This window comes from Myotis daubentonii, chromosome 3 (genome assembly GCF_963259705.1).
Source record: "Myotis daubentonii chromosome 3, mMyoDau2.1, whole genome shotgun sequence".
NCBI classification, from domain to species: domain Eukaryota; kingdom Metazoa; phylum Chordata; class Mammalia; order Chiroptera; family Vespertilionidae; genus Myotis; species Myotis daubentonii.
The window spans coordinates 118,986,757-119,005,156 of record NC_081842.1 but is presented as its reverse complement, the minus strand read 5'-3'; the positions used below and the strand labels follow the sequence as shown (position 1 = coordinate 119,005,156).

Below are 18,400 nucleotides of genomic sequence, written 5' to 3'. Positions count from 1 at the left end.
TTTTTAAAACAGTGCTCAGGGCTTCAGAACTGCCTTCAGCTCCCGCTTGAAAGAAGGCACAGGGTGGGGAAATGAACATGTGTGATTGCAGTGCAATCTGCATCACATTAATTACAGTTTTAATCTCAGCCCAAATGATCCCTAAGCACTGAGGAATATCAGCTCTTCTTGGTTTCTCCCCTGGTTCATGGGAGCAGGTGTGTCTCAGGTGTTCTTGATGAGCCCACAGGGTGCCTTTCCTAAACTCGCCCTCCTCAATGCTTTCCTGTGGCTGCAGTTGAAAAGAGAGCCTGAAAAATGAATCTTCTTTCAAACCGGTCGAACAAGACCCTGCATCTGACAGGAAGGATCCAATCTGTTACTTACTTCATGCTGGGACTTGAATTCAAAGGGGGGAAATGGGCCTCTCCAAACGGGACATTTAATGGTTATTTATAGCCCTGCATCACCCGGGTCACCTGCCTGACGAAATGCCATCTGCGCTGGGTATTTCCATGTCAGTGAGACCCAAGGGCTGGGGCTGAGGTGGTCTAATCCCAGGATTAAGAGCAAGGAGACAATCCACAAGGCCATGAACAAACAAACAAAATCCTACCCACTCAGATCTACAAGACTGGGCTCATGGAGACATCTTTGTTGCTGCTCTTAAGTTTTCTTCGTGCCCCACTTCTAAGTTCTCAGGGCAAGAACTCTTCATGGGAGTCCAGACTAACACAGGTATGCCTGGGAGTTAAGCATCCACAGATCTGGTGTGGTGTTGAAAGGGAAGAGGAGAAAACAGGAATCCGCTGGGACCAAATGGCTTCAGAAAATTCTAAAGGTGGGTGGGGGTGGGGAGGTTACACTGACTCCTGCCATCCTGGTTTCTTGGGCTTCATCTTGCCCTGTAAAGAACTGTCCAGTTCTCACAGGTCTGCAGAAGTTAGATGAAACCAAGTCCACATTGCACTGACCTGGCCTCTTTGCTGAATTGACCCTCTCACTCTCTCCACTCCCAGCAGTCTCCAGCCTTTCTCTGTCACTCTTGGGACCCTTGCTCCTGAGGCTAAGTAGAATGGTAGAAGGTGGCGTAGATCTGGGTCTGTGCCACCTCTGTCTGTGTGGCCTCAGGCAAGTCACTCCACGTCTCCAACCTACCACTGACCTATCTCTAAACACAAGAATGTGTGCATGGCCCGGCCCGTGTGGCTCCTTGATTGAGGGTCGACCTATGAACCAGGTCACAGTTCAATTCCAGGTCAGGGCACGTGCCTGGGTTTGGGGCTCGATCCCCAGTAGGAGGCCTGAAGGAGGCAGCCGATCAATGATTCTCTCACCATTGATGTCTCTATCTCTCTCTCCCTTTCCCCTCCTCTCTGAAATCAATTAAAAATAATAATAATGTGTGCATGAACAGGGTCAGGCCCTTGGTATACCCTCCATAAATACTCTCCATGGCTGAGAGGACAATCATTTGCAGCAAACACTAGATGGCTCCACTCCCCAAACACAGATGCCTGAAGAAATCCAATGACATTTCTCTCAGGGACTCCCAGGTTCTCACCAGATAAGGGACACACAACCTGCGCTCCTCAGCTGGAAGGAAACTTCTGAGTGGAAAGGCCTCTCTTTGTAGCAGAGTTTTGCCAGCTATCCTGATAAATCCATATCTACCCCCTAGCCCTGAACACACATTCACCCCCAGGCTGGGAGCAGGGCACAGGCCCCAGGACCACAGAGTCCTTGGCAGTGAGGGCCACAATAATGCACAGTGCGCCCTCTCCTCTGAGCCGATTCCATCAGCATAAAACATCTCAGGACAAAAGAATTTTGTTGAGGATGATTATTTACTATGATGAACAGCTGTTGTTTTCAATACACTAACAATCATTTTGAAGTGAATTTTTGAAGAGCATCACAGGGGTTAGCTCTGGGCAAATTCTCTTGTTTTTCTTCCTCTTCGACCCTTCCCTTTTAATCATACTCACTGTTGGTGGGGGCTGGGGTGCAGGTTTTATTTGTGGATCCTCAGAATTTGGGATTCTAGTAGCATCTCCATGGTAACCACCAGCAGGGAAGCCAGGGAGGGGTTTGGAAAGGATGCCTTTCGCCTTCCCAAGGGAACAGCCGCATCCAGGCTGGTGACTCCTGAATTGCTCTGATGACTGGACACAAACAAAGGTGGCTCCACCCTTAGGTCCTCTCCTGAGAGTGTCCACAGACCTCCCTGGACGAAGGCCCAGAAGCAGCTCCCTCGGGAACCTGTCTGATAGTCTAGTCCCTACGTCAAGTGTGAGATCAGGACTGCCCAAAGTCCAGGAAACAATAAAAAAAATTTTTTTTTAATCTAAGTTTAGCAAATAGAAATTGAATGGGTGAATGGATAAACATTGTGGTGTATCAACCACGTGAAATACTATTCAGCAATACAGCGGAACTGCTGGTTCTCCCAGCATGAATGGGCCATGGGTATTCATGTTCATGTGAGAGCTGGAACAGGCAAAACTAATGCCTGGTGGTTAGAATTGGCTTGGCAGGCAGGGTGTTGGCATAGGGGAATGAGAAGACTGCGGAAGGACGGAGATGTTCTCTGTGAGACTGGGTGCTAGTTCTGTACACTGGAAGTGTGTGCATTTTTTATGATCTAATTATACCTCCATAAGCTGATTGTTCTTTATACTCTTAGCAGTAAGAATATAAAATGTGTGCCATTAACAAGAACAATAAACCATTGGTTCTGAGCAGACATGCAGACTGAGAGCTCCGCTTTAGTCATCGTGAGCCATTTTCCACTGGGACATGCCTTGCACATGTGAACCATGGCGTGTAGCACATTACATGTTGCAGTGTGCATATCAGACCTCACTGCTGCTTCTGCCATAGCTCTGACTCAGGTGGTGCGACCATGCTGTTCGATGGCACAGAAATGAGTCAACCACCTTCATCGCCAGCATCTGCCTAAAGCTCTAGGCTGCCTGAGAGCCTGGAGTGTGAAGGCCACACACAGCTGCCTCCCTTATCGCTTCTCCCCAGGCTCGAGACTGCAGAGAGGCATGGAGGTTAGAGCATGTTGCGGGGGTGGGATGGGAGATGAGACATTGAAGAGCTGTGTGCCCTCCACCTGCCCTCACCTCACCTTTCCTTTCAGACAACTGTCTCAGCAAGCCCCTCGCCCGGCCTCCGCCACCATGTGGGAGGCCTCTCAATCACCCAGGGTGACGATTCTCAGAGAGCAGCAAGCCCTCTGAGGGCCCCTCAAGAGCAAATAGTAATAGTGATCATTTCTAGATCCTTCTTGCTTCATTGCTTGCCACAGCTTTGTAGCTACTTTAGCATCTATTAATTCCGGTGTCAATAAATGGTTTATCTCCTTCAACTTCCTTTGCTGCCAGGGTATCTGCACTATCAGATTAATGGTGTATTTTGCTGACATGTTGGGGTTCTAGTAGAAGGTCTTAGTACTTGTGTATGATGTTGTTGCTGTGGTTGTGCTGCTGAGCAAAGGTGGTGTGACTGAGATACCAAAAGTGAGGAGCCTGGTGAAGCTGCAAAAAGTCACCTTTTATTGCCTCATCAAAATTGATGGAAAGCATTCTCAGGGTAAAATGAGAAAGTTATTTTCACATTTGCATTGATTTAAATGAAAAAATGAAAATTTTTTAGAACTCATGTCAATATATAAACATGAAATTTTATGGCAGGCATGTTCTGTCTGGGAACTAAAAGTAGTACTGAGTTCCCTCAGGTCACTGCTCTGTCCTCTGCTCTTAGCAACAGGTGAACGAGTTATTTCCTAAACTGTATTAAATAAGAAGAAATAAAAGATTCTTACTTTCTGTCAAGAGGCCACTGTGCCGGCTTCTCCCTTATCTCCTTGTCTCATTTCTCTGCTCTTATCAGCTCGGATATGTTTGGAAAGAAATACTTTCAGCTTGCCCTGTCACCCCCAAACCCAGCTATTCTTCTTGTCTCTGGATTCACTACAGAACAGTGAGTCAGCACCTTAAAATAGTCCCACTATGTGAGGGGGTGAAGCTCGATGCACAAATGCATGTGCACCTACTTAGTAATGAAATTCATATTCTATAAAGCCCAGACTGAGGCTGACAAACAATAATAATAATCTGGTGTTTAGGGAATATTCTTAGGCCATGGCTGTCTATAGTACTTCAGAAACAATTGCTATTACCACTAGTTAATATGTAGAAAAATAAAAACTGACAGGAAAAGTGAGTCAAATAAAAAGGTAAAATGTGGCCCTAGCCAGTTTTCTCAGTGGATAGAGCTTCGGCCTGTGGACTGAAGGGCCCCAAGTTCTATTCTGGTCAAGGGCACATGCCCGGGTTGTGGGCTCAACCTCCAGAAGGTGGCGTGCAGGAGGCAACTGATCAATGATTCTCTCTCATCATTGATGTTACTATCTCTCTCTCCCTCTCCCTTTCTCTTTGAAATCAATAAAAATATATATTTTTTTAAAAGATAAAATGTGAATAGAAATATCCAAAATTTTGGTTTTCCTTGCTCTTTATTGCCTCTCTGGATTTTGTTTTTCATGTGGCTTTTAGAGTCTGTAATAATTTGTTCAATACTATCACTTATTAAAATAAAATCTATTTTTATACATTCAATATTATTTATACACTAGAAGCCCAGTGCATGAAAATTCATGCACTGGAGGAGGGATCCCTCAGCCCAGCCTGCCCCCTCTCACAGTCCAGGAGCCCTCAGGGGCGGGAGGCAACCCGGTGATCAGGGGAAGGTGACTCCTCATCACACCTCTGCTGCTGCCACTGTCGGCAGCGCAAGCCTCAGCTGGCCCTGGTTACTTAACCCTTGGGCAGACCTGGGCAGCTGGGGGGCTGAGGGCGGGTCTGGCCGCACTGCGTGCCTACCACCCCCCACCCTGGCAGGGCTGAAAGGACTGGAGGACTCCAGTGGGGCTGAGAGGACTGGGTGCTGCCATCTTGTGGTTATGGGTGCCACCATCTTTGTGACAGCATGACAGTCAATTTGCATATTCCCTCTTTATTAGATAGGATATAAAAGCCTACTGGTTGCTATGACACACACTGACCACCAGGGAGCAGACACTCAACATAGGAGCTGCCCCCTGGTGGTCAGTGCGCTCCCACAGCAGTAGCGCCACTCAGCCAGAAGCCAGGCTCACAGCTGATGAGCACAGCTGCCACGGCGGCAGCAAGCACAGCAGGGCCGGGATGTGCAGGAGTGGCACCCGGCCTCAGCTCGGGCTCCTCCCCAGCCACCTGCCACATTGAGCACTCCAATATCCCCCGAGGGATCCCAAATTGCAAGAGGGCGCAGGCTAGGCTGAGGGACCCACCAGTGCAAAAATCCATGCACCAGGTCTCTAGTTCTGTAATAATTTCAGATATACAGCAAAGGGGTTAGGTAATCATAAACTTTACAAAGTAATCCCCCCCCCCCGCAATATTTCAAGTACCCACCTGTCCCCATATGTAGTGATCATGATATTATGGACCATATTCCCTATGCTGTACTCTAAATCTCTGTGACTATTCTGTACCTACCAATTTGTACTGCCAATCCCTTCACCTATTTCACCCAGCTCCCCGACAACACTCTCCTCTGACAGCTGTCTGTATGTTCTCTGTATCTATGAGTCTATTTCTCTTTTGTTTGTCAGTTTATTTTGTTCTTTAGATTCCACATATAAGTGAAATTATAAAGTATTTGTCTTTGTCTGGTTTATTTCACTTAGCATAATACCCTCTAGGTCCATCCATGCTGTCGCAAATGGTAAAGTGTGAATGTCCCACATCCCGCATGGTTCAGGGTTCGGGCTCTGGAAGATGAAAGAGACGAGACAAGAAATAATAATTTGAAAATTGGGGGGCCAGGCGAGAGCCCATTCCAAGAGGACGGACTCCACTTGTGCTCCAGCCTTGCCATCCTTTTATTCAGTTTGGAATACACCCATAGCCCTTAGGCAGGCAAGTTCCAGTAACAGGCAGACTATTTTATCAGTAAGGATTTACATGACTATCTGATGGGGAAATTGATTCAGCTACCATTGTCTCGACTAAACAGTGGGTACATAGCCCTGATCTTTGCCAGGGCTTCAAGGGTCACCAGCATTCGGGTTCCTTGTCCATACCTCTCTGCCAGAGAAGACAATAGGCAGTTTCCCACAGTAAAGTTTTATTCTTTGTTATGGCTGACTAATATTCCACTGCATACATGTTCCACAGCTTCTTTATCAACTTGCCTATTGATGGGCACTTGGACAGTTCCAGATCTTGGCTAAATAATGCTGCAGTGAACATGGGGATGTATATATTCTTTCAAATTAATGTTTTGGGTTTCTTAGACTATATTCCCAGAAGTGGAATCGCTGGGTCAAAAGGCAGTTCCATTTTTAATTTTTTTATGAACCTCCCCCCACACTGTTTTCCACAGTGGCAACACCACTCTGCATCCCACCAGCAGTGCACGAGGGCTCCCTTCCTCCACATCCTCTGCCTCTCCGGATTCTGCGGCTGAAGAGCTAGTAACCTATATAGAATGCAAACCAGATTGACACGCCCTCCTCCTATCTCAAACCTAACTTTCTATTTCCAATAAATAATCTTTTGGCTGCTTTTCTCCCTAATGCCTTTAGGATATTGTATTGTAAAGACAGAGTTCAGGTGTTTTCTCCAAAATAATAATAATAATAGATTTCCCATTTATGATTTCCTGCTTTGTGTTCCTGTATAGTCATTTCGGGGTGGTATTTGGGGATTCTGGGTTTCCATGACCAAATGGCTCACTGAGAACAAGGGGATTCATAGGATGACACATTGTCTGAGGCGGCGGGTGATTCTGAAGGTTCCTCACATAACTCAGCTGTTTTGTCACTAATTCATCCCCTCTGTCAAAGCAAGAAACAGTGACCCAGCGTGTGGCAACTGGGGAATATAGGTGCTCACATGAGCACAGTGTTTCTCTTTGTATAGTGGGCTCCTGGGTACAAGCGCTTTGAGTTGGAAACACAGGTCTCCCATTCTGAAAGTGAAAAATAACACCTCCTCCTTCAAAGCAGTGCATCAGGTTAGTACTTGGGAGAAGCATCTGAGAACAGAGCTGGCATCCTCTGTCCATTAGCAGGTCGCTAGCCTCCTGGACTTCAGTTGCCTCAACTGTAGAGTTAAGTGGTTGGACTGATTCATTCTCTCACTTTGACAGATGACCCATTCTTTACAGAGAGAGGGACGAACCTTATGAGGGGCTGGGAAAGCAGGAAGTTGGGTGGGGAGGGCTGTCTGATCCCTGGCACTGTCTCCGGGTCTCCCCTGCAGCCAGGGGATCAGCACTAGCCTGGAGCACGCTCACCAGGGTCTTCAGACTCTCCAGCAGGTGAAAGCTGGTCAGTGCCGCTTCAGCTGTGGCCTGTGGTGTGCTCTGGTCCCACCTCCCTGGAGCTCTTTCCCGGGATGAGGTGATGCTGGGAGGACAGTGGTGGAGTCAGTCCAAGGGGCCTGACACTCAACTTAAATCTGCCTTTTCTTTGGGGCCTATCCGTTCCTCACTCTGTTTTTGGGAGGTCCCTCTGACCCAGTGGGATACAATGAAGGCAACTGGAGCAGCCTCAGGCCCTGCAGGCACTGCTGCTGATGAGGTATATCTTTCAGGTGGACCTATGAGAGAGGATGGCCCACGTGGGAGACTACAGACCGATGCCCTGGCTCCCTATCCTGGTGGTAAGTGGGTCAGGACACCTGCCAGCACTGCGCAGGCTTGGCAGAGATTCCAGTGGGAGCCCCCTCCAGGCTGTGTCCTTCACCAGCCACACTTCCTTGGGCAGGTTCCTTGGGCTCGTAAGCCTCAGTTTACATGGCTGTAAAATGGGAACAACAATAGCATCATCTTCACTGAGTTCTTCTGAGGAGGCACTTAGGATGGTGAGTCCTGCCACCTTTCCTGAGCAGGCAGCTCGCCCTGCAACACACTGAACAGCACCCAGGGTTTAAACTAGACTTCCCTGGTTGGTGGCTTCTTTTATAGGATTTCATGGATAGAAATGTCCTTAAATGCTTATCTACATTGTGATATACACATGCCTGTGTGACGAGCCACACCTGTGGACCATACAATTAAGAAAGATCCAAGCCTTTACCAGGAGCCCTCAGGGGAGGAGAAGAGGCACCATGTGACTGAGAAACCTGCTGTGCTAGAGGCTTGGGGCAGGAGCTGCCTCATTCATGACTTTGGAAAGAATGGAAGAAAGTTTTCATGGGGGAAGCGAGTTTGGATCAGGCCTCCAAGGTGGGATGGGTGTGGGACAGGGGGAGGCAGGAGTGAGGCCAGACTGTGGAAGCAGGGTGGCCTGCCCCGTTTATCAGCTAAGTTCCTGGAGATGGGGCACTGAATGAGCACTAACGGACTGAGCAGGCTCCTACCACCAGCCCTCCCTCACCCAGACTTGGGGCTGTCTGGCCACTGACCCCAAGTAACTGAGTAACTGTGTGTCTTCAAGGAGGCATGAAAGCCAAATGACCCCTTTCTTGTGGCAGGTGTCTCTGATGTGCTCAGCCAGAGCAGAATACAACAACTGCGGTGAGAATGAGTACTACAACCAGACCACAGGGTTGTGCCATGAGTGTCCCCAGTGTGGGCCGGGGGAAGAGCCATACCTGGTAAGACCCCCTGCCTGGCTGCCAGACCACAGCCCCCAGGACCTTCATGGGGTATTGTCACCATACTTAGTGTTGCTCTGCATGTGGCTCCCTAGCTAAATCAGTGTCCGGTGCACCCGGGGCAGCCTGTGCCTGATGGGCCTTGTGCGCCCATGCACATGGTGTGCCCAAAGACTGCAGGTTTGGTCTTGGCAGGTGTGGCCCTGGACTCACCTATGTCCTCTGTCCTCTTCCTTGGCCAGTCCTGTGGCTACGGCACCAAAGATGAGGATTATGGCTGCATCCCCTGCCCAGCAGAGAAGTTTTCCAAAGGAGGCTACCAGATATGCAGGCGCCACAAAGACTGCGAGGGCTTCTTCCGGGCCACCGTGCTGATGCCGGGAGACATGGAGAATGATGCTGAGTGTGGGCCTTGTCTCCCTGGGTAAGCATGGGTGCTCCAAACCGCATCCAGGACACGCTCTCAGAAACCTCTGTGTGTCTCTGGGAAGCCCGCTGAGAACATGAGCACCTCAGGCTACAGTGCAGCGTCACTCCTGCTGTCTGCCCTGTTCTACCAGGGGCGACATGCAGAGAGGAGGTCTCGTATCTGGAATAAGCACTTAGGATGGTGAGTCCTGCCACCTTTCCTGAGCAGGCAGCTCGCCCAGGCTCAGTTTCTGTGTTCTTTAAGCCAACATCAGTCAGCTCTTCCGACTTCTCAAATCAAACAAATTTGCTGACTACTTACAATGAGATAACATATGTGGAATGCTTTGGGGAAAAAACACTAAAATCTCATACAAGAATATTACTTTTAGTATTCTGAGGAAAACTGAGGATAAAAGCCACTGACAGGAATATTTGAGTGCAATACGTATATAATTCCACCACAATCCTGTTATGTATCAAAAGTCTTCCCCAAAAAAGCAAAGTGCAAATGCAGTTACCCGGAAAGAAGGATAAAATCTTCCTTCACTGGGCAGGGCACATTAGCAAGTTCTGCTTGAGACAAGGAGGCGCAGCCTACCCCAGCAAACGCCAAGCCTCTGCAGTTGCCGCTGCCTCCCTCTGGTGGCCACACAGCATAATGCTTGCAAGGGTTGCCCAGACACCAAGAGTGGTGATGGCTCAAGGGTGATGGAGGTGGTGGGGGCGGTGATGGAGCTGGCCAGGGTGCAGACCATGGTGTTGGTCATGGAGGCAGCAGAATTCTCAATAGTACTCTGTACTTCCCAAATCACTTGTTTACACACTGTCTCACTATGCTGAATTGAGAGGAGGAAGCAAATAAGAACACATTCAAATGAGAACACTGGGCATTAGTCTAAGAAAAAGGAAGTACAAAAAAGGCAGAAAGTCCCACCAATTTAGGAATAGACTGAAAGTGAATAACTCTTTAAAATGAGGAGATATTTTAAACTCGCAGAAATTTGTTACTGGGAAGCATCCATTTCCATGGCTTCCACCACCATCTCTCTGCTGGTGATTTGCCCACCCCCCCATCTCCAGTCTCCCTAGTTTTCTGTCATCAGTTCAGACCTACATCCTGAGTTACAGACCTGCCTATCAAAACCCCACAGGGACAACCACGTCATTGTCCGACATTGTCCCTGACAGAGGATGATTCAAACATATTTTTCAAATGAATAAAGAAATCATGAGAGCTTTATTCCAGAACATTTTCAATAAGGAAAAAACACAAAAATAGGTAGCTATACCCAAGGAAGATGTTAAACTATTATCTTAGAAAATATATATAATAATAAAAGCATAATATGCTAATTAGACCAGACATCCTTCCGGACAACCTTCTGGATGAAGCTACAGCAATGGGGGCTGAGGCAGAGGCAGCCACTGTGCCAGCGGGGCCAAGCCCCTTCCATGAATTTTGTGCATCAGGCCTCTAGTCCTATATAATAAAAGCCTAACATGTTAAGTGTCTGGTCATCCAGTCATCCGTTCAGCCAATCAAAGTGTAATATGCTAATGATAAGCTAAGGCTGCTCAACTGCTCTCTATGACATGCACTGATTACCAGGAGGCAGATGCTCCAACCAGTAGGTTAGCTTGCTGCTGAGGTCCAGCAAATCAGGACTGAGTGAGATGCACCCTGGAGCCCTCCCCTGGTCCCTCCCTGGCTGGCCAACCTCCCGCATCCCTCCCCAGCCCCGATCGTGCACCAATGGGGTCCTTCAGCCTGGCCTGTACCCTCTCACAATCCAGGACCCCTCGGGAAATGTCAGAGAGCCAGTTTTGGCCCAATCCCACAGGACAGGCCAAGGAACCCCACTGGTGCACGAATTCGTGCACCAGACCTCTAGTGATGAAATAAAAGTCCTTTCACTGGGTTTTCTTTAGTTGCTGTGACCATTGTGTTGTGGGGGTTCCACCAGAGAGAAGTGTTTGAAGAAGCAGTCGAGCCCTAGCTGGTTTGGCTCAGTGGATAGAGTGTTGGCCTGAGGACTGAAAGGTCACATGCTGGGGTTGAGGGCTTGATCCCCAGTAGGGGGCGTGCAGGAGGCAGCCAATCAATGATTCTCATCATTGATGTTTCTATCTCTCTCTCTCCCTTCCTTTCTGAAATCAATAAAAAAATATTTTTTTAAAAAAAGAAGATGAAGAAGCAGTTGATGCATCTGACCCAGTGGGTCACACGTCTGTGGAGGGCCTGCAGATATTGGGCTTGAAGGAGAAAAATCAGAAGGACCTTGACTTTAGATGGCTAGAATCAGTCTCTGATAACTTATAATTCCTGAGACTTTTCTCTCAATTGCTTTTAATTGCTACGGTACATAATTCATGAAAAAATGCAGAGTTTTATGGATTAACTATAGACGTGCCGAGGAAAAGCATGCTCCCCTTGCCATGCTCAGCCTTGGGAAGAAAATAACCCTTTTTGCAAAATCTCAACTTATTTTGAGAGCCTGTCAGTGTGAGAATCTGACCTGACATTCACAACCTAGCATTTATTTCAGTAAACCTTTAAATTAAGAGTCCACCAGGTAGGTACTAGTGAGACAAAGGGGAAAGACGTAGTGCCTCTCTTTCCAGTAGAGGAGAGAGACAAGAAAACCAGTACTCAAGAAGTCCAGGAAGGGCCATTTCTGTGATTGGGGTCAGTAGGGGTCTTAGAAGACTTCTCAGAGTGATGCTGGGATGGGTGGAACAGAGTTGAGAAGTGGAACATAACTCTCCAAGTGCAGGTGCTCAGCCAAAGCCCAGAGGGTGAGCAATCTGACAGGACGTGGGGCTGCATCCCTGGGCCAAGTGGAAGGCACACAGGTGGGTGTGGAGAAACTAGTGAGGGGAGAGGCCAGATGGAAAGGACTCTGGAAAATGATGCTGAGGACTCGAGTCATTTAGCTCGACGCTGATGCAGATGTATAGGCTGGTGTAGGACATAATCAACCTTAGGATGACCCCCTTGGCAGCAGTGAAGATAAACACTGTTGAGCAAGGAAGAGATGGAAGCCTGGGGAACAGGGATAATGTGGGAAGTTGTGAGGATCAGGGCAAGGCGAAAGCACTGGAAGTTGGAGGGAGAGGGAAAATTCAAGAGCTTGTTGGAAGACAGCAGAGGCAGGAGTTGTAGACCATGTGCATGTGGGATTTGGGGAAGGAGATTTTGAAGAGGATTATCAGGTGTCTGTCTCAGCCAGCTGTGTGGACAGTGAGGCCATTTGCTAAGATGTAGACTACAGGAGGAAGAATTTTGGTGGGGAGGTGGAGGAAAGATGGAGGAGGTATGTGTGGAATTTGAGGTTGTTGTTACATGAAGAACAACATATATAACACATCTATATATATAACAGGCTAATATGCACAGTATCCCCACGGGAGTTCAACTGGGAGACCGGGAGTTCTGCTGCTCACTATGATGTGTGCTAAGCACCAGGGAGTGGTGCATAATGAAGGGAGGCCCCTGCCAGTGGCCAGCGGCCAGGAAAGGAAGGCCCTGGCTAACAGCTGGAAGGAAGGCCCTAGCCAGCAGCCAGAAGGCCCCAATCGGCCCTGATTGCCAGCCAGTCCTAGGGACCCTACCATGCACAAATTTCATGTACCAGGCCTCTAGTAGGTAAATAAACAGCTCAGGCCACATCTGGAAGTCACCTACCCATTAATGGTGTGGGAATGACTGGTCCAGATAGGCTTCCCCATAAGGCAGCTTCATAGAGGAGTAAGAGGAATGGGTGCAAGATGGAGCTTGGCCCTGAAGCATTGCTGTCTCATCCTCTGCGGTTCAGACCCATAGTATCTGTGAGACTCAGCCAGACTTTATTCTGATGCTCTAAAAGGGGTAGTGAGTATGCACATTGAGCAGCCTGTTTCATTCTTACGTAGACCCACAGAGACTTTTCTGTAAAGGGGACAAGCCCTGGGACCAGTGTAGTAAATGACCTGTCCTATGGGCAGGTGCTGGCTCAGTCACTAGAAAGGCTGCTCTGTGGCAATGAAGACAGTTGGTTTGGTACCAATACATTTATCAGAAAGCAGTTTGACAGGGGAATGGTGGTGAGCTCCCTGCCTTTGGAAGGCTTCAAAGATACGGACAGCCCTCTGTGGAATTAGCAGGGAGGCCGGCATCTGTTTACAAGGATCTTCCCAGCCTGCAATCTTGAGTGACTCCCTCCCTGCTCCAAGAGAACAGTGACCTGCTTCCTCCACACTTTGTCTTCGGCATCGGGACAAGGTGAGGGGAGCACTGGCTGAGTGTGAAGGATATTGTGCAACGGACACGCCTCAGTGCACCTCTCATTACTCCACGGGAGTGAAAATATAGTCAGTTTCCATTTTGGCTGTGCTGTGATATGACCTCAAATAAATCACTCCCTACCCCAAGGCCATGGAAATTGAGGGCCCCTACTTTATCTCGAGGCCCAACCTCCTCATCCTGGCTCTAATAAGCACAATGCTCTATCAGGGTGGGATTCCAAAGGCCTCCCCCCTTCTATTACATGCCCTAGGTTTTGAGACAAAATGAAGCTCTCAGGCTATGGCACAAAGGAGGATTACAAGGAGTTTTAGCAAGTTGGCACCATCAGCTCCATGAAAGGCCGTTTTCATTCCCAAGTCCCTGTGGTCCCCAGGCTGCGGATGCAGACTGCCTCCTATTTGTCTTCCTGACACCACAGGTTGCCTTGGCCTGCTCCCCCTTTGTGGTTTGGCAAGCACCATCTTCTCATTCTTTCTCTGCTGTATATCAGTATGTGGCTAAGACACTGGCTGAACAAAGAGCAGTACGTGGGGCTTTCCTGTTGAGAAAGACTTGTGTGGGAGGACCAGGGAATAAAACCTGAGAAGAGGAAGAGAGAAGAGGTGAAATTTCATAACCTCCCCCAGGGCATCATGTTACCCATTGGAGAAACTCCTGCTGGCTAGTTTCCACACCACGTCCACTCCCTGCAAATAAGGCATTCTAGGATGTTTGGAAAACAGGGGCAAAGGACACGGTGGTTGCTTCTACATACCAACATTGTAGAGGGTAAAGGGAGCATCAAAGAGCTCAGTGGCATCCATTACAAGCTCAGGAGCTCTGAGAAAAGGGAACCTTTGGAGAAAATCTACACACAAAGAAGATTCTAGAGGCACATTTAAACTGAGTCTTGCCTTGGGTTACCCACCTTAATCAACCCTTGAAGAAAAGCAGAAGAAGAAAAAAAGAAAATCCAGGGAAAAGTCTAAATAGAGAGCAAAGAGTGGGAAATTAGACCTTCACAGAAAGACAAAGGGGCCTAAGACTCTAGCGGGGCACAGCTCCCTAAATGAGCACCCAGCTTCACGTTCACAGAAGCTAGACAATGAGTCTCCACTCCTGTCTGGCCGGGAATGAGAGGTGTGGGGGTAAACTAAACACAAGAAGTTGAGGTTAGTCTTAAAGAGAAAAACCCAACATTTTAAAATGTTCTGTGAAATATATGCTAGGTAATGTGTGACATATTTAACACTCATGACTCATGATTTTATAACCTCCTGGAGCCAACATTTTTCAAAAAAAATTATAGCCCTTCCATATTGTTTCTTCAACTAAGCTATTGAATACATTGCACAGCTTGGTGCAGACACACAGCCAGGACAGGAGGTGCAGTGGCAGCCATCGGGGCCTCTGGGAGTCAGAGAGAGAGGACCACTCAGGATGGGAGCCATCGGCCTGCCCAAGGAGGTGCCTGTGTGCCCAGCAAAGGCAGCTGACTAATCCCAGGTGGAGTTGCCGCTAGTGTGCACAGAGCGTGGTGTCCCCTGGGACCCACTGGGCGCCGAGTCCTAAGACCAGGTGTCCTATACCCACCCAGGTGGCTGTGGATTTTCATCCAAAATGGAGCTCAGCACCAGGCTATTACCAGAATGGGATTAGCTGTTGTTCTGCTTTTTGAAAATGAGGAAAGGTGTATAAAATGCCCTTTGACTTCTGTCAGTCTTAGCACTTTGAAATTCTATAGAGAACAACTTGGTTTTCATTCACATCTCTTCCAATCAATACTTGCCTAACGCCTTCCCTCCTCATCACCTAGCGCAAGGTACTAGGAATGCAGGCATGAACAAGGCTGGCCCTGAGGGACTCCCAGGCCAGGAAGAGAGGCATTCACAATCTGGGGGAGAAGAATGCACTAGAGGTGGAGGTGAGAGGAGGAGCAACTAATAATAGTGCCAACAAAAGTTCCCTGCCACCAATCTAATGCCAACAGTAGTCCCCAATCTGGGGACTATTCGGGTAAACAGTTTGCAAAGCCCAGAGAAGCAGCCCCTAGTGAAAACCAAATTTGTGCTCCACTGAGATAAAGAGGAGGCCAATTTTCATAAAGTCCCCACCCTTGTCCCTGATTGGTCCCTTTTTATGCAAATGAGGAATTCAAATTTGCACAGTCTGGTCCAAATAGCACTGTGCTAATTGGTCAGCTTCACGTATTCTGATTGGTTGTTATGGAGCAGCTCTGATTGGTTAGTAAAGATGCAAATTAGATTATAGCTGTGAAATTTTAAATAGACAGGGCAGGTCTCAGCCCTCTAACTCCTTCATCAGGATGGACTCAACAGGCAGGAGCACCGGGAGGAGACTGGAGGTTCAGTCTGCAGTTTTCCCCTGAAAGGCAGCCTATGTGAGAGGCCTCTGTCGACAATGGCTGCCAGACTCTTGTTATGAATTTGGACCCAGTTAACCATGAGGAGGCCTTCTTGGCAGATAGATTCCTTCTCAGGTCGCAGAGGCAACTCTGGGTCTGTATGTCAAAAAGCTGCAGGGGGACTGCCCTGGCCAACCTGGAGTCCAGAGCCCTTCACCCTGGTTAGGCCACGCCCCTCCTGGTTAGGCCATGCCCCTCCTGGTTAGGCAATGCCCCTCCTGGAGCCGTGCGTGCGCTGGGGGCCCCCACGGCTTCCTGCTTCCCCAGCACAGATGGCTTCTGGAGGGGACATGGTGTGCATTTGAGAGAGGCTTTTTCCAGAGGTTTAATTGTGAACCTGGCTGTGCTGGCTTCTCTGAGGGATGTTTTGAAATTGGTTAATTAATGTTTTTAGATACACATGAATCTGGGGATAAAACGCTCTGAGGAAGGGCACGTAATTATGATCATAATGTTACTGATAATGGTTCAGCTCCTGGCCGCTAGCGTCCGAATACTCCCCCCACAGTCCTGGTCCATGGGCCTGGATGTGCATGGCTAATAAAAGAGATTTTAAAACAACCATGGAAGTATTCAACAGCGCAGAGGGATTTTCATTTTTTGAAATGGTAGTAAGGGAGAACATGGGCACCAGCTCACTTTATTAATTGATTTCTCACAATGCAATACTGGTTCCATGATCATCGCTGAATGTATACTTATGGAAAACAAGCATACACCAAGAGAAGTGCCAAAACCTGCCTGCAGGTGGAAAGGAGGCTGAGTTGTGAGGCTGGGAGGGGAGGCCAGGAGGTGTGCCCTGCAGAGAATGGCAGCCCATGGTGGCAGGGTCTGGGCAGGGAATTCTGAGAGCCAGCATGGTATATTGACATCAGGAAGCTCGAAAGACATCACTGTGAAGGCTTTGTCTTTTGTTTTAAATGTCACAACCCCAGCATGAATTTTTTTAAAAATATATTTTATTGATTTTTTTACAGAGAGGAAAGGAGAGGGACAGAGAGCCAGAAACATCGATGAGAGAGAAACATCTATCAGCTGCCTCCTGCACACTCCCCACTGGGCATGTGCCTGCAACCAAGGTACATGCCCTGGACCAGAATAGAACCCGGGACCCTTGAGTCCGCAGGCTAATGCTCCATCCACTGAGCCAAACCGGCCAGGGCCAGCATGAATTTATATGGGAGTCTTCGGACAAGTGCTTCCTGAGGAAGAAGCAAACAAATTTCAGTTATGACCTGGCTGTCTCTAAAGCCCTCTGTGGTGACCTCGCTGGACATTGCTACAGCCACATTGCCAGCCAGTGCCGCTCACTGGTGGTCAGCAAGTGTTCCCTGGGAGGTCCCAGTGTCACCGGCAGAGACACATTTACGGGCTTTCACCAAGGGAGTGCTGCTCCTCCTCCATAAGTGCCTGAATCTCTGGTTGGCAAGACACCCAAGGCACTAACCAGAGCATACACGTGGTGGCAGAGCATACACGTGGTGGTGGGCATACATGTTGTGGCAGGCATGCACACGGTGGGCACGCAGATGGTTAGGTGGAGGATGTGGATGAAGATGGTGATGACATGCACACACTAACAAGCTCATCAGTGAAAGGAACCAAAAAGGGGAGGAGATGTTTATAAGACCCAAACTGGCCCAATATTGGGGGGAAATCCATTTTAAGACAAGTTGAAAACCTTCAAGGAATCTCAGTGATCAAAATGGGCTGCTGCCTCAGCAGGGCTCCTGCTTCCCAGGCGTCTGTCTCAGGCCTGATTTGGATCATGCTTTGGTCGTGGGTATGCCAAGTGGTCAACATTTGCTTGTGGCAGTGCCCAGTTCACCTGTCTACTTTGTCTTGTTTGCCCTCCCTGTAGCTACTACATATTGGAAAACAGACCCAGGAACATCTACGGCATGGTCTGCTATTCCTGCCTCCTGGCGCCCCCCAACACCAAGGAATGTGAGTGCACTTTGTCCTTCCATAAGAGCGGCGCTGGTTCAATATTGATGTCTTGCATTACATGGTGGGGTAGACAGAAGCCAGTCCTGGCCCCTAAACAAGTTAAGTACAGTAAAGGCATAAACAAAAATGTTCTCATGGCCTAACCAATCAGAAAGCAAGTCCATGAAAAAGGTTTGCTGTACCATGAGTCAGAGACTCAGGTCAGTAACCTTGGACAAGTGACCTTGAATAAATCTCATAACTGTTATGAACCTCAGTATTTTCATCTGTAATTTGGGGGTGCTAAAATCTGAATTATCTATGTCATGCAATTCTTGGATCAAACAATGAGACCACAGATGCCAAGGTATTTTGCAAAGTACTACAAAGCTCTGTCTAGACAATTGTTAGTTCTCATACATAACCTCTGCTTTCCCATCTGAGAAATGGGGACATGCAGCCAGATGGGCCATGTGGGGTGACATGGTGAATGCAGCCCTGCATGGGTCAGGCTCTCAAGTGGGGCATGAAAGTTACTCTCTCCACCTCGAGGTCTCCACTTCCCCTGCACAGGGCTCCTGCTCAGGAATCAGAAGATGGGGCTAGAGAGTCAGTAATGAGGCCCAAACTCACAGAGGCCCAAACTCACAGAACTGCCATCAGCAGCTCTACCCCAGCCAGCCTAGGAACTAGGTAAAACCTAGTCAGGACCCCAATGTGCCAGCTGGCTGCCCA

General features: G+C 48.5%; 1 protein-coding gene across 1 annotated transcript in view; it reads left to right on the top strand.

Annotated features, from left to right (window-relative positions):
- The first annotated feature begins 7,649 nt into the window (after window positions 1-7,649).
- Window positions 7,650-18,400, top strand: part of EDAR (ectodysplasin A receptor) — a 34,043-nt gene continuing 23,292 nt past the window's right edge. The window contains exons 1-4 of the mRNA XM_059686041.1: window positions 7,650-7,700; window positions 8,514-8,636; window positions 8,879-9,060; window positions 17,598-17,683. Of these exons, the coding sequence (XP_059542024.1) occupies window positions 7,650-7,700; window positions 8,514-8,636; window positions 8,879-9,060; window positions 17,598-17,683 (442 nt within the window). The remainder of the gene's footprint in view (window positions 7,701-8,513; window positions 8,637-8,878; window positions 9,061-17,597; window positions 17,684-18,400) is intronic.